This window comes from Leptidea sinapis, chromosome 27 (genome assembly GCF_905404315.1).
Source record: "Leptidea sinapis chromosome 27, ilLepSina1.1, whole genome shotgun sequence".
NCBI lineage: Eukaryota > Metazoa > Arthropoda > Insecta > Lepidoptera > Pieridae > Leptidea > Leptidea sinapis.
In genome coordinates this window covers 6,227,301-6,241,924 of record NC_066291.1, presented here as the reverse complement: position 1 = coordinate 6,241,924, position 14,624 = coordinate 6,227,301, and the positions used below count along the sequence as shown (strand labels likewise).

At 34.0% G+C, this 14,624-nt stretch overlaps 1 protein-coding gene across 2 annotated transcripts in view; it reads left to right on the top strand.

The window, feature by feature from the left end:
* The window catches only part of LOC126972806 (putative inorganic phosphate cotransporter), a 40,740-nt gene that overhangs the window by 10,770 nt on the left and 15,346 nt on the right, over positions 1–14,624 (top strand). For both annotated transcript variants that reach the window (XM_050819871.1, XM_050819872.1), the window contains exons 3-5: positions 6,713–6,892; positions 12,429–12,567; positions 14,146–14,363. In XM_050819871.1, coding sequence (XP_050675828.1) covers positions 6,713–6,892; positions 12,429–12,567; positions 14,146–14,363 — 537 coding nt within the window. The remainder of the gene's footprint in view (positions 1–6,712; positions 6,893–12,428; positions 12,568–14,145; positions 14,364–14,624) is intronic.

Here is a 14,624-nt window from a genome sequence, read left to right as displayed (position 1 = left end):
TACGATTCAATACAATAAAAGCTCTTTATTCGCGGGGTATATTATGTTCCGTAAATATGCCGTGAATACGGAATGGTAATTTATATGGGATTATAACGGATACGTTCCTAGGTGATAAAATAAAATACAAACTTAAAAAAAAAAAAACAATTTAATTGAAGTTTTTGACTATTCTTATCAATCATTATCTTCAGGCTTAGGTTGCCTAAGGATTAATGAATTTTGTAATTTTTTCTTGCATAACAGTTTTTAAAAGCTCTTTTAGTTCAAACTCATATTCAGCAGTTTGCCTCTTAAAAATGTGACTTCGTTCCATAGACGTATAAATTTTCATAAAGATATCACAAAGCTCATTTGCCATTCTTAAACCTTCACTAAGATTTGTCAAATTATATGACACATTTCCAGTGCTTGTTGAAGCCTCTTCTTCAATGGTCTGTGAATTTAACATTTCCCATCTCGTCCTATTCCATTCGCAATTATGCAACTATGTAGGAATTCTTTTTATTAATATGCATGTTCTATGTACCGATTACATCCGCGAATAAAGGAATCTTTAGCCGCGAATATAGGAATTGGGTCACATTTTTTTAATCCGCGAATGAAGGAAGCGCGAATAAGGAGCTTTTACGGTATACAAACTTTATTTCTACCAAAATTTATGAATCAATATATCGAGACTGCAATTACAGGTGAACACATCATGCACATAAACACACAAACAATTTTGTTCTTAATTATATAAAAGTAAATTGAAGTCCTATAAGGCTAACATGTCAAAACAATATAAAAAGATAAATTAATTCCACAAATCATTACAAGCTACAGTACAGTCACTTTAATATAATCACTAAAATACAATATACAATGTATTTTGTCAATGCGATTTTTATTATAAATATAATGCAATACTAATTACATTTTTTAATCAGAGTGTCAGGTTTCTCTTAAATTGTACTACTGCATCTCCAGAAACATCTATAGATCGCTAGTTTGAAATTATTTTGTTGTATTGACGCAACAGCCTATTCAGTGGGGAATTATATCCGAGATTAGAGTTTGCTTGATCTCGATTTTGCCTGTTGAGGTGCTCTTTTTTTATGGAATATGAGGACAAACGAGCGTACGGGTCGCCTGGTGTTAAGTGATCACCGCCGCCCACATTCTCTTGCAACACCAGAGGAATCACAAGAGTGATGCCGGCCTTTAAGGAAGGTTTACGCGCTTTTTTTGAAGGTACCCATGTCGTGTCGTCCCGGAAACACCGCACAAGGAAGCTCATTCCGCAGCGTTGTAGTACGCGGAAGAAAGCTCCTTGAAAACCGCACTGTGGAGGGCTGCTAAACATCCAGATGGTGGGGATGATAATCTAACTTGTGGCGTGTCGTGCGAAGGTGGAAGTCAGCGGCAGGAATCAGGTTAAACAGCTCTTCGGAACACTCCCCGTGATAAATGCGGTAGAAGACACACAATGAAGCGACGTCTCTACGAATCGCCAAGTGATCCAGCCGTTCACAGAGCACTGGGTCCCCGACAATTGGCAATGACGACAATGCTCTAGTTGGCATTTGAATATTTATCTTGCTCAATAGCTGCGGGCAAGCAATAAGCAACTCAGTCAACTAACAGAATAATGCAGGATCTGGAAATCTTGGTATGATCCTTCAACTCTCGGGTTCTGATGCCATCTACAGGATCTACACCACAATTGATACCTGCTGTTCAAATTCAAATATGCTGCTATACTACAATAATTGCATATTAGAAAATTGACTTGAGAGATCACTCTTGTATCGGTTCCGCGGTGTAATATTTTTGAATAATGCAATATTTTTTAATGATTAAATAATGTAAAAAGAGTTTTAATATTTTGAACCCAGGTTGCATTTTCTAAGTACAGCAACTAACCAAATAAAACTTCGACAAAAAACCAATAACTCTGCGCACTTGATTATCACGTCGGCAGCCGATTAAGACTGAAGTCCCCACGCTCTTTTCCGTTAACTTTTATATGCCAACATCCCATTGTTTTTGTTCTAATTAATTGTACAGAATGTAACGTACTTTTATTCTTTTATGAGTTCAAAGGAAAGTAGCAATTTCTAATTAAATAAGGCGAGTAATTGCATTAGTTCGTATGAATTTTAGTCGATGCTCCATAATATGAAGTATGGGAGAATCTTTGCGTTTCTACATTAGTACATATTATGGACCAGTGGAGGGCTAAAGGTATTGGTTCTCAAAGAAAACACATACCAACCAAAAAGGATATGTATTGCACTGATAAGAGGTACATGATCTTAGAATATATAAGTCAAATCCTCCAAGGTTCTGATTTTCCACTTTCTGCATCGGAATACACGCCTCAAACTTATATTATCACTGTCTCGACGTGTAACTATTATGTACAAATAAATTGTAGATTCATCTAATATTTACTTTACTTCAGTATTACATATATATTTAAATATCAGTATTATCTCACTTTAACAATATACAAATAAGTAATTTAACACGTAGGTTTACTGAAAACTTTGCAAACTAAATGATAAGTTTATTTTAAGTTTAAGTATTGAAGAGTAGTAATGGCTTAGATTGTTGAGATATACGAGGTGTGTTCAAAAAGTACGAGAATTTTTAAATTTCGCGGGTTTGGAGAGTCCGCCTGCATATTTTTTTTTTATTATGTTGGTACACATGTCCCAGAAGTACGATAAAATTTTGAGCAATATTTATTGCTTACTTTTTGAGTGGCAGCCGCTAACATTAGACGTATTTTTCGAGCTCGGCGATTTTCGTTTGTGAAAAAAAAATGGATCAAAGAATTTGTATTCAATTTTGCGTAAAAAATGAAATAAAGTGTAGTGAAGTTTTTAAAATGTTAACAAAGTCATATTGTGAGTCTGCTATGAGTAAAGCAAGGATTTATGAGTGGTATAAGCGTTTGCAAGATGGCCGCGAAAACGTTGAAGATGACGAACGACCCGAACATCAACAACCGATGAAAACGTGAAAAAAGTGAACTGGTTATGGTGTTGTGAAATGGTTATGAACGATCGCCGAATCACAATCAGAGAAGTCGCTGATGATGTTGGCATATCAGTTGGCTCATGCCATGAAATTTTTTCGGATGTTTTGGGTATGAAACGTGTGGCAGCAAAATTCGTTCCAAAATTGTTAAATTTCGAAAAAAACAGCGGCGAATGGTAGTTGCTCAGGAGTCGCTAAATGAAGTATGAATAACGATGCAGAACAACTAAAACGTGTTATAACAGGTGACAAAACATGGGTTTACGGATATGAATTTATTATTGCATTCAAAGGCCGTCGTTTTACAAGCATAAATGACATTAAAAGCGAATCGCTGAAAGAGCTTAAAGCTGTTTCAAAGATCGAGTTTCAAAAGTGTTTCGAGGATTGGAAAAAGCGTTGGCACAAGTGTATTACATCCGAGGGAGATTACTTTGAAGGCGACAAAATAGATATTGATGAATAAATAAAGATTTTTTTCATAAAACAAAAATTCTCGTTATTTTTTGAACACACCTCGTATATCTGGCGTCTGTTTAGAACTTTGGATTTAATGTTCAATTTAAAGTTGAGCAATATTTGTATAATATGAATAATGATCATTATATTTGCACACTACGTTAGCTCTCTCATAGTTTGCAGAAACATGTATTTTTAATATAATAGCGAGCAAACGGGCAAGAGGCTCATCTGATAAGGCAACCACCCATGCATATCCGCATGAGATGCATTGCCGGACTCATAATCCTCATTATTGATTACTTATCTGAATAAATGTACCATCACAAAAAAAGAAAAAGCTATAAGAACAACTTTTATGAGAGTAGTATACTAAACAAATGCATCATTCCGAGAAAAAACTTGTTTAACTGCAAAGAAAACTGGTATTTCATAATAGCTCTGGAGTATTAACTTTAAACAACAGCAAGCATTAGCAACCTACATGTAAGACTTAAGGATATGTGTAACATGATAAAGTAGGGTTCATAGCTCCAAATGCTATATTTTGACCACCAAACTTGTCTAAAAACACCTTGTTTGCGTGTTTTCTGTTTACCCTTCGACTTAAAGTGCGAGTATGCTGTGAAGACAGGTAAGTAAGACAGTGAAGATCCCTAAGTCGATTTGGGAAAACAGCAGCTGGTCAATAAATCTAATTGATTTTTAGTAACAATAACATTATAAATGTATGGCCTTACAAATAAATTATAAACATTTATTTCATTGAGCTAGAGGTCCCAGGTTCGAAGCCCCGTAGGTGCAAACATTTATATGCTGAATACGGATGTCCTTAAGTATTAATGTATGTTAAGTAAGTATATTGTATTAATTATATCGTTGTCTTTTACCCATAGTACACGCTATGCCTAGTTTGGGGCAAGATAATTTGTGTAAAAGTGTGTTAATATAATATTAAACATTATCGGCCTTATAACTAAACTTGGTATAAAGTTATCACCTCAAAATAAACCAAGTATATGCAAAATGTTGCCTATATCGCTGACAACACTGTCATTACAATGATAATTATGAACTTCTCCAAATTTCAAGCAGCCTTGTAAATAAACGCGGAAGATTTTATCCGTCCGAATAAACCAATCATAAGCAAAATGTCTTTTTTATTTTCATATTCTCGGTTTATTATGAGGTATAAGACTTTATACCCAGTTTATTTCTAAGGTCGATAAAGTTTAATATTATATTAACACAGTTTTACACAAATTATTTTACCCCAAACTAGACATGGCCTGTACTATGGGTACAATACAACGATATAATTAATACAATATACTTACTTAAACATACATAAATGCTTATCGACATCCGAATTCAGCATATAAATGTTTGCACCTACGGGGATTTGAACCTGGGACCTCTAGCTCAATATAATAAATGGAAACAGTTATATGAAGTTTTTTTAATGTTTTGTTTAAAATAAAAACTTAATAATTATTTTCCTAATACTAATACATGTTGTTACTTACAGTTGTGTTATTCAGTTACAGTAACTATGAATTTATACTATAATCAAAGTACTTCACGCACTTCATGATTCAATATTGTAGGTATTAATACAATATTGCATTTACAAAGAAATATAAGATCAATCATTTTTAATCGATGTTTTGCAAACAAAAAAGGAAAACACGTAGACTTTGGGACGTTTTACTAGAATATTACTAACATATTAAATTTTAACACAAACCTACCAACCTACCTACACAGCAAAAAAAAATTAAATTTAGCAATAAATTTGACATTTGTACAAGTTAATTTGTGTTATTAATCCCAGAAGTGAGAATAAATTGTTTATATCTGAAAGTCAATTTCCTAATATGCAAATATTAGGGCTGAGCAGGTTATCAACTGTAAATTAGATTCTGTAGATGAAGCCACAACCTGAGAATTGAACAAGACATATCAAGATTTATGAACCTTACATCACTCGACCGGTTGCCTCCGCGGAAGAGCGCTCGCACGGCACGCGAGAGGTCGCGGATTCGAGTCTCACATTGTTCATAAATTTTGTTTTCAAATTTAATTTGAGTAATTAATCGCAGAAGTAATCACTTTAAAAAAATTACCAATTATTTGGCATTTGACTTAACCTATCTAATAGTCCATTACTGCATCGGCCAGAAAAAGAGGCATTGTTAGGCGAATGTGTAAGCACATACGTAAGCATAGATATGCCTAGTGATGGCCAAGGCTTGTATAATATACAATTCTAAAATAATGCGCGAAATTTTTTTTATGGAATAGGAGGACAAACGAGCGTGCGGGTCCTGTTGTTGTTAAGTGATCACCGTCGCCCACAATCTCTTGCAACACCAGAGGAATCACAGGAGCGTTGCCAGCCTTTAAGGAAGGTGTACGCGCTTTTTTTGAAGGTAATCATGTCGTATCGTCCCGGAAACACCACACAAGGAAGTTCATTCCACAGCTTTGTAGTACGTGGAAGAAAGCTCCTTGAAAACCGCACTGTGGAGGACCGCCACACATCCAGATGGTGGGGATGATATTCTAACTTGTGGCGTGTCGTGCGAAGGTGGGATTCGGCGGCAGGAATCAAGTTAAACAGCTCTTCGGAACACTCCCCGTGATAAATGCGGTAGAAGACACACAATGAAGCGACGTCTCTCAAATTAAAACTAAACGGCTTTTCTTACCTCCTGAATTTTAGGCAGCATTAAAGTAAGCTTCTTTTATTTTGTCAAATACAATAATTACTTTTCAAAATCAATGACAAACACCGAACAATCTATATACATACATACGTTTAGATAGAGTCTCTTGCTGTTAGACAACCGATAATAACCAGGATTATTAGTTTTTTTTTGTATCACACTTTGTGGTAGTGTGCGTGAATTGCTCAAATTAGAGTTTACTTATACACTCAATTTTTTTCATTGTCTATGTAGACGTAAGCGATATTACACATTTTAGCTTATAGGATTATGATTTTTTTGTAATATATTTATATACTTTATAATGTTGCATGTTGTAATTAAACAGAGTTTGGCAGGTCATGCATTTTTGTCTATGTTTAACACCACAACAACTCATTACCCAAATTCGCAATAAAGAGAATTGAATAGTGATTCAATCTAATAAACTGAAATATCGTTAGTATAGTTCAACCGTGTAAATCCTCAGATTAATTGAAACTCATTTGTTACAGTATTTCGATTGGAGTTATAGCGTTCAGTCCATGATCCTGTCATCATTCTTCTGGGGCTACATCATCCTTCAGATCCCAGGCGGTGAACTGGCAAGACGGGTCGGGGGCAAAATTCTGCTGACAACATCCGTGTCGGTCAATTCAATACTATCTCTTTTGATGCCGTTTTTGGCTAGAACTGTAAGTATAATAATCTTAATATATATGAATTACGTGACACGTTGTTTGTCCGCGATGGACCCCTAAACTAATGAACGGATTTTAATGGGGATTACTCCGTGGAGTGCAGTTTGGTCCAACTTGAGAGATAGGATAGTTTTTATTACGATTAGGGACACATAATTATTTTTATTTTCAATATTTGTTTTGTATGGACAAATTTTCAATGAGAGAATTTAGTGACGCACGGTTTGACAGTTTCGCTGTGAATCAATTTTAACATAATAACAGGAAGCATTTTTTACGAAATAATTCTTGATGTTTTGTAATACTATTGGCTAATTCCTATAAAACAGTATTTTTTAGTATCTGCAGAACAACGTCTGTCGGGTAAGCTAGTATTATATAATTCTTCTGTATGTGTGTTGACAGTGAACTCCCCCTAAGCGGCTGGACCGATTTTGATGAATTTTTTAGAGTTCTCCAGTGAATTTGAGATTTGTTTAGATTCTCAATACAGTCGATATATAATTCTCCTACGTATGTTAGTGATCTCCTAACGTCTGGACCGATTTTTCAAATTTAACACGTGTGTACAGGACAACGTCTTAAGAAAAGATATCACTTATATTTAAACACGAGCCGAAGCTTGTCTAAGGTGTGTTTAACGGAAAACACGCAATCAAGGTGTTTTTAGACAAGTTCTGTGGTGATAATATAGCATTCGGAGCTATGCACACTACTTTTTCCTGTTACACATACCCTTAAGTCTTATTTGTAGGTTGCTAATGCTTGCTGTTGATTAAAGTTAACACTCCAGAACTATTATGAACTACCAGTTTTCTTTGCAGTTAAACAAGGTTTTCCTCGGCATGATGCATTTGTTTAGTATACTACTCTCATAAAAGTTGTTTTTATAGCTTTTATTTTTTTTTGTGTAGGTACATTTATTCAGATTAGTAATCAATTATGAGGATTGTAAGCAATTAAACTGTTTGCGCCTGTTAAAATGTTACATTTTCGACGCAATAATTTTTAAAATATTGGCTTTGTTACATAGGAGCCGTGAACTCATATCGCTCAAGGTCGCCGGCATTTAGTGTCGCCTTAAGGAAGTTTTAGTTTATCTGATGACAGATAGATGACAGCTCACAAAATTGTGTTACGTTCCGTTTTAATTGTTCTGTACTTCAGTTTATGTTGTGCTTAACGATGTTTTAGTTAAATACAAGCTAAACACTGTTTTGCAATAGATAAAGATAAACTTCATTTTAGACGTCGTTATTATTAAATCACTGTCTGACATGCCACGTGTCTAAGCCATGCTTAAATATGTTTTTTTTTTGTAATAACACCGAATATGATTAATATTTTTGAAAATGGCTAAGGATGTTATGTTATTTGGTCTAGAGATATGACGTCAGCAAGTTCATGATGTTTTTTGTTCCTCAATAGTAGGGAAATCTGACCAAGGGAACTCTTTAATCGTTAATACTGGTTATTGTAATCTGCCATACATCTGAAATTCTAACACATGTGTGACTTTGCTAGATAGGAAGTGTGACTTTTTTACACGCTTTTTATTAACTTTACCTGTATATATGTTTGTTTGTAACCGACTCATTTGGGCGGGATTTTGACCCACTTTAAGCGGCCAGATTTTGTTCAAACTTCGTAGATTTATCGAGGACTGATGACAATACAATTAATTTGATAAAATTATGCCATTTTTCAGTTTGCAAAATAAGATTTTTGTTATTTTTGAATTCCAAACCATTATCTGTAACCGATTTATCAAATCATTGGTAATTTTCGAATACCAAAGAGAATTTTTAATGCAAAAATGTAAATAATAGTTTTAAAAAAACCAAAAAAACATGCTCTATTATATAAACCAAACTAAATTCAAAATTTTCTTCTATTTTTAGTTCACTTTTCTATAAAAAGCGTTTTAGTTATTTTTAACTGCTATTTGTTAAAATTAAATCTAATAATGTTTAAATACTTCCCTTTATATGCAAAGTTTCATTATATCACAATAATGTCACAAAAAGGGATCCAAAATTTTCACATCATATACACGTAATTCCTTAATAATTTAATTTTTGTCAAGATAGTATTTTATATAATTTTGATACCTTATAAGGTATATATTTCAAATGTTCTATTCAAATTCAAATTCAAATATTCAAAATAGGATAAAAAATCACTTAAGGAAAGTCAAAAACTACCATCCATTCCAAAACGGTATGCATGCCTCAGACCTGAGAAGAACGGGCACAACAAACTCAGCGGGCTTCTTTTTTCTTATAAAAATATGTCTACAATGTAAAATCGTACAATAAAATTTAATATTTAATAGCCTGTGGGCGGTCGCTCTACTCCCAATCTGTGGTATCATTTTTCTTAATGAGTCCACAGATTGGGTCATTTGTGTTATAGAAACCTTTACCACAGAAACGTTTGTTAATAATTCTTTTGAATTTCGTAATACACCTTCTAAAACATTGGGGATCTTGTTGTAGAAGCATATACAACGCCCCACGTCCTCTTATTCCGTAAAAAAAGTACCTAGGTTATAACTAGCGCGAAAAGAACTATTCTGTAGTACAAAGATGGTATTGATATCGGCAGCATTGCCCCATAGCAATATACGATAGGAGATAATACTATGAAAATAACTAAAGTAAACTAGTCGCGCCGCGGCCGTATCTACGTCGCACAGAGTCGTATTTGCACGATCTACGCGGCCAAAAATATTTTTATGCGGAATTGGTATCTAAACAATGTAAATAAACAAAAAAACAATTTTTCACAATTAATATATATATATTTAAGTGTATATACATTATATATTTACAAAAAAGCAAAATAATACAATTTTCGGTCTGTATAAAGGGAAATAACTTAGAAATGCTAGTTTATTGGCATTTTTCTTTACTTTCCGATGAACTTTCTGTTATATTGTGGTCTGCAGTTGCAAACATGGCCAAAGTTTCAGGTAAAAATATTCCAGATTTCCTTGCATGCTACTTAGGATGGGATCAGAAGTACGTAGAAGGCGTTTAAAAATATCCTGATTACAGCTTTCCCTTTGAAACCGACGCGTCGGTTAACGTCTAATCTTTTTAACCGCGTATGCTGAAGAACTAATATATTATATTCTGAGCTGAAATAACTCAACAGCCATCATTGAATTCTTTATTGCATGTAAATTAAACCTATTACTTGACATACTTCTGTGTAAATATATAATGAATCTACTAAAGAAACCTACTTTGGAGGTAAAATTTCTGAAGGACACCAAAACAAAAACTTACTGAAATCATACTCGGCACGATAAATGTAGGAAATATAATTTATATTCAGTCTTATTTGTTGAGAGCTTTGCTGAAATTCAATTTCCATGTTCGTTGATATTTTTTGGTACTTTGGTCTGTGGATTCTTAATGAAAATAAGTAGTTGATTCTTCAATAAATAGATATACGATTTACTTCCAATTAAAGTTGAAGAGCCCGTCTCTTCAACTTTAATTTTGCGCATTTTTTGATACCTTCAATTTGTAAATTGAAAGTGAGTTTTCAATTAATCTAGGTTTCTAATTTCTCTATGATACTGTATTTGTCTTTATGACAGTAAGAGACGAGACGAGTAGGACGTTCAGCTGATGCTAATTGATACGCCTATTGAAAGACCCAAAAATTCTGAGCGGCACTACAACTGCGCTCGTCACCTTGAGACATAAGGTGTTAAGAAAATTTATTGAATTAGGCGTTACTTTGCGGAAATCCATAATAATACAAATGATTTAAGTTCTCTTTAGTGTTAATTCCGCCAATATTTGTTTTAAGAAAAATCGACACGTGTTCGTGCCAGATTTTGGCGAGGCAACACGTCCTGAGGATGCCTCTTGTAGAGTCGAAACACGTGTCGATTTTTTTTTAAAGCAAATATTGGCGGAATTAACACTAAAGAAAACTTAAATCATTTGTATATAAGGTGTTAAGCCCAGTAATTTTACTAGCTACGGCGCCCTTCAGAACGAAACACAGTAATGCTTACACATTACTGCTTCACGGCAGAAATAGGCGCCGTTGTGGTACCCATAATCTAGCCGGCATCCTGTGCAGAGTATCCTGCCACTGGTTAAATTTCACATTTCTCAAATTCACTTCGATAGTTGTACAGTTTTAAATCCACAAGTTCGTATTCAAATAGCGAGAATACATTCAGCACAGTATCCTAGTTTTGATAAGCGAATTAATCTTAACAAACAACAACAAACAAAAACTACAGGACCGATATCTTTCACCATAAGGAAGCTGCCTCTTTATTGAGTGATATATACTATGTTACATTATCAAAAATAGGGATCCCTATATGTCCTTAAAAAGCTGTCGTCGGTTGGTTGCGGAAATTATTGATGATAGAACATAAAAAAATATTCTACAATATTATAGAACGTATCAATATCTACAAAATAGTCCGCGATACCATCTGTCCAACTACTGTAGTTATGTCACTATAACTACTTATTTTTTTATTTTAAGTTCATAAAAGTTCCGACAATAATCAAACCACATTATTCACTAGTATGAATACTGATCCCATTGAATAATATTAATTATTTATTAAAGACTGTTTCAATATCTGTAAAATACTTTTTAAATTATTAAAATCGGACATGCCATTCAAAAGATAAAACGAATTTAATTGATAAGGTCAATCTAAAGAAACTAATGCAATAATAAAATAGTAACTAAGTCAAATAAAACTTTTATGTTAACAAAAATAAATCTAAAGTCCGATTTACGGCCGTTTTCAATAACCTATCTATTCTTAGTTTAACTTACTAGATGTAGACAAATCTATCATTTTACGCTTACTTACATTTCAATAACCTATGGACAGATAGCATTGGACTATCGGCTGTTTTCAATAACCTATCTACCTTTAGTTTAACTTACGGATAAATTGCTGTCACCGTTTAATGACATGATCTTATCTATGCATAGTTATGTCCAATTTTATCTATAAATAGGTTGTTGAAATGTAAGTAAGCGTAAAAGGATAGATTTATCTACGCCTAGTAAGTTAAAGTTAAGGATAGATAGGTTATTGAAAACGGCAATATAACTATATTGGATATAACTATGGATAGATAAGATCTTGTCATTCAACGGTGACAGCAATGTATCCGTAATTTCAACTAAGGGTAGATAGGTTATTGAAAACGGCCGTTAGTAGACTTCCCACTACCATCGGTATCTACGCGAGTGAAACCGCGGGGGAATTCCAAGTAAATAATATTTACTCTAGTTAACTACTCATATTGAAACACATAGTGTGTGTTCAGGTAAATAGTGCATCCTCTATACAAACTTAGGTATTTGTTAGCCTTTCACAACATTACCTACTGTGTGCTGGGTATAATAAACCTGTCCGCCATTGTGAGGCATTGCTGGTATTTAGATAATTAAGTGTGTTGCACATTGAACGCAATTTAGTTGTTATAATAATGTCCTTATTTACCCCTTAATTACAAAATCCATTCAGGGAGGCTGGCCACTCGTCATATTGTGCAGAACCTTGCAAGGCCTCACGCAGGCTTTTGTATATCCATGTATGCATCAGTTGGTCAGTCAGTGGATTCCTTTGGAAGAAAAAGGATTACTGACTACAATCATTTATGCAGGTAAATTAAATTGTATAAGCAATTGTTTTTTGAGAAATATTAAAAATGTCCATTCCTTTTTGGGGATATTCGAAGTGAAATAGTATATTTCATTACGAGTGCGGAAAGCCTGTCATTGCAAAGAGTTCCGACAAATGTCTACCCGAGCCGAGGCGCAGCCGAAGGTGAGGGTTGACAGTCGGAACACTTGCAATGACGGTTCCGCACGTGTACTGAACAACTATTTTTAATACAGTTGCGAAAAAATGAAGCAATTTAATAGAATAATAAAAACACATTAAAGTCAACTAACTAATCATGGAAAATGGCGCCAACCGTAAAAGAATATAAGCAGAGATTTTTTTGTTCTCTTCACCCATTCTGGGTAGGCAAAGGGAACTATGCCCATACAGCCAAGTATTCAGTAGATTTTTTTATTGATATGAAATGAAAATGAAATTTAATGAGATGAAATGAAATGAAACCTAACCTAACTCATTGAATCAAATCATTAAATCTGATATTGAAACAAATTAGTAGCTTCTTTTTAGAAATATTTGCATGGATCATAAAAACTTCTATGATTTTTTTTTTGTAAAATCTTCATGGTTGGTTTTTTCTTTTTAATAGACATTATTTTGACAGTTGGGAAAGAGAACGCACGAGTTCGGAAAAAGGTAAAGAAAAAGCTCTAGTGTGTAATGCCCACATCCCGAACGCTATACGTCCCTTCAATACGCCACTTTTTGAGCAAATGTATTAAAAACTTCTTTTGCCACGTTGGGCACTTTTGTAGTCGAGGAAAATCTTATGGATTGGCGTCAATGACCTGCTCATGACTAGCGCACGCTATAAATAATAAAAAAAAGTATAAATATATCTAAACACTTTATGGATGGGTGAAACCTCGTGAGTTCTTGTCACCCAAATGCTTATAGCAGTGTATCTGTAGCTATACAGCTGACTTATAGTGCAACATTAGTATATGTACGTCTTATACATAAGGGACGAGACGAGCAGGACGTTCAGCTGATGGTAATTGACACGCCCTGCCCATAACAATGCAGTGCCGCTCAGGATTCTTGAAAAACTGTGAGCGACACTAAAACTGTGCTCGTCACCTTGAGACCTAAGATGTTAAGTCTCATTTTACCAGTTATTTCACTGGCTACGGAACCCTTCAGGCCGAAACACAGTATGCTTACACATTACTGCTTCACGGCATAAATAGGCGCCGTTGTGGTACCCATAATCTAGCCGGCTTCCTGTGCAAAGGAGTCTCCCACTGGTATATGATAATTAATAAATTATAAAGTCATTTTATAATTTTTTAATTATAAAAGTAAATAGAGTTAGTAAATAGTTCAATATGTCTATGTATATATGTTGTTTTTGTTTGATTAATGTATCATTGAAAAAAAGTTATAAAATTAAATTAAAATTAATAATTTAATTTTTTTTATGCATTATGTAATTTCAAATTTGAATACTTAAAGTTTTAATTTTTCGCTTCTATCGGCAGTCTCTAACTGCCTTTTTTTGTAAGCTGTCTGTCATCAGTACTACCAGCGACGGTAATAGATAAATTTTTGCTTATAGGAGCTCAATTAGGTGTTGCAGTCCAACTCCTTGCATCAGGTTTTCTGGCCCAGGCCTGGGGATGGCAAGCTATATTCTACACTAACGGTGCTCTTGGCATGATATGGACGGTGGTCTATGTAATCTTAGGTGCTGCGAGTCCTGAAGAATCAAAAATTATATCTGATCACGAATTGAAGTATATCACCACATCGTTGGGAAGACTTGGACCACCAAAAGTAAGAAATATCTTAATAAAAACATCAAACCAAGGAAAACATAACCAAGATTTTGTAATGAAGGATTTGAATTTCTTAAGAGTTATTATTGGTTGAAGTTTTGAAATTGTTTCCAAAATTATGGATTATATTCCACATGATATTACATTGACTTAGCAGTGGCTGAAAAGCTCAGATAGAATTTTAATAAGAATATGTTTTTTTTTTTATTTATTTATCGAAATACATATTTTACAAAATGTGAACAAATAACATACATTG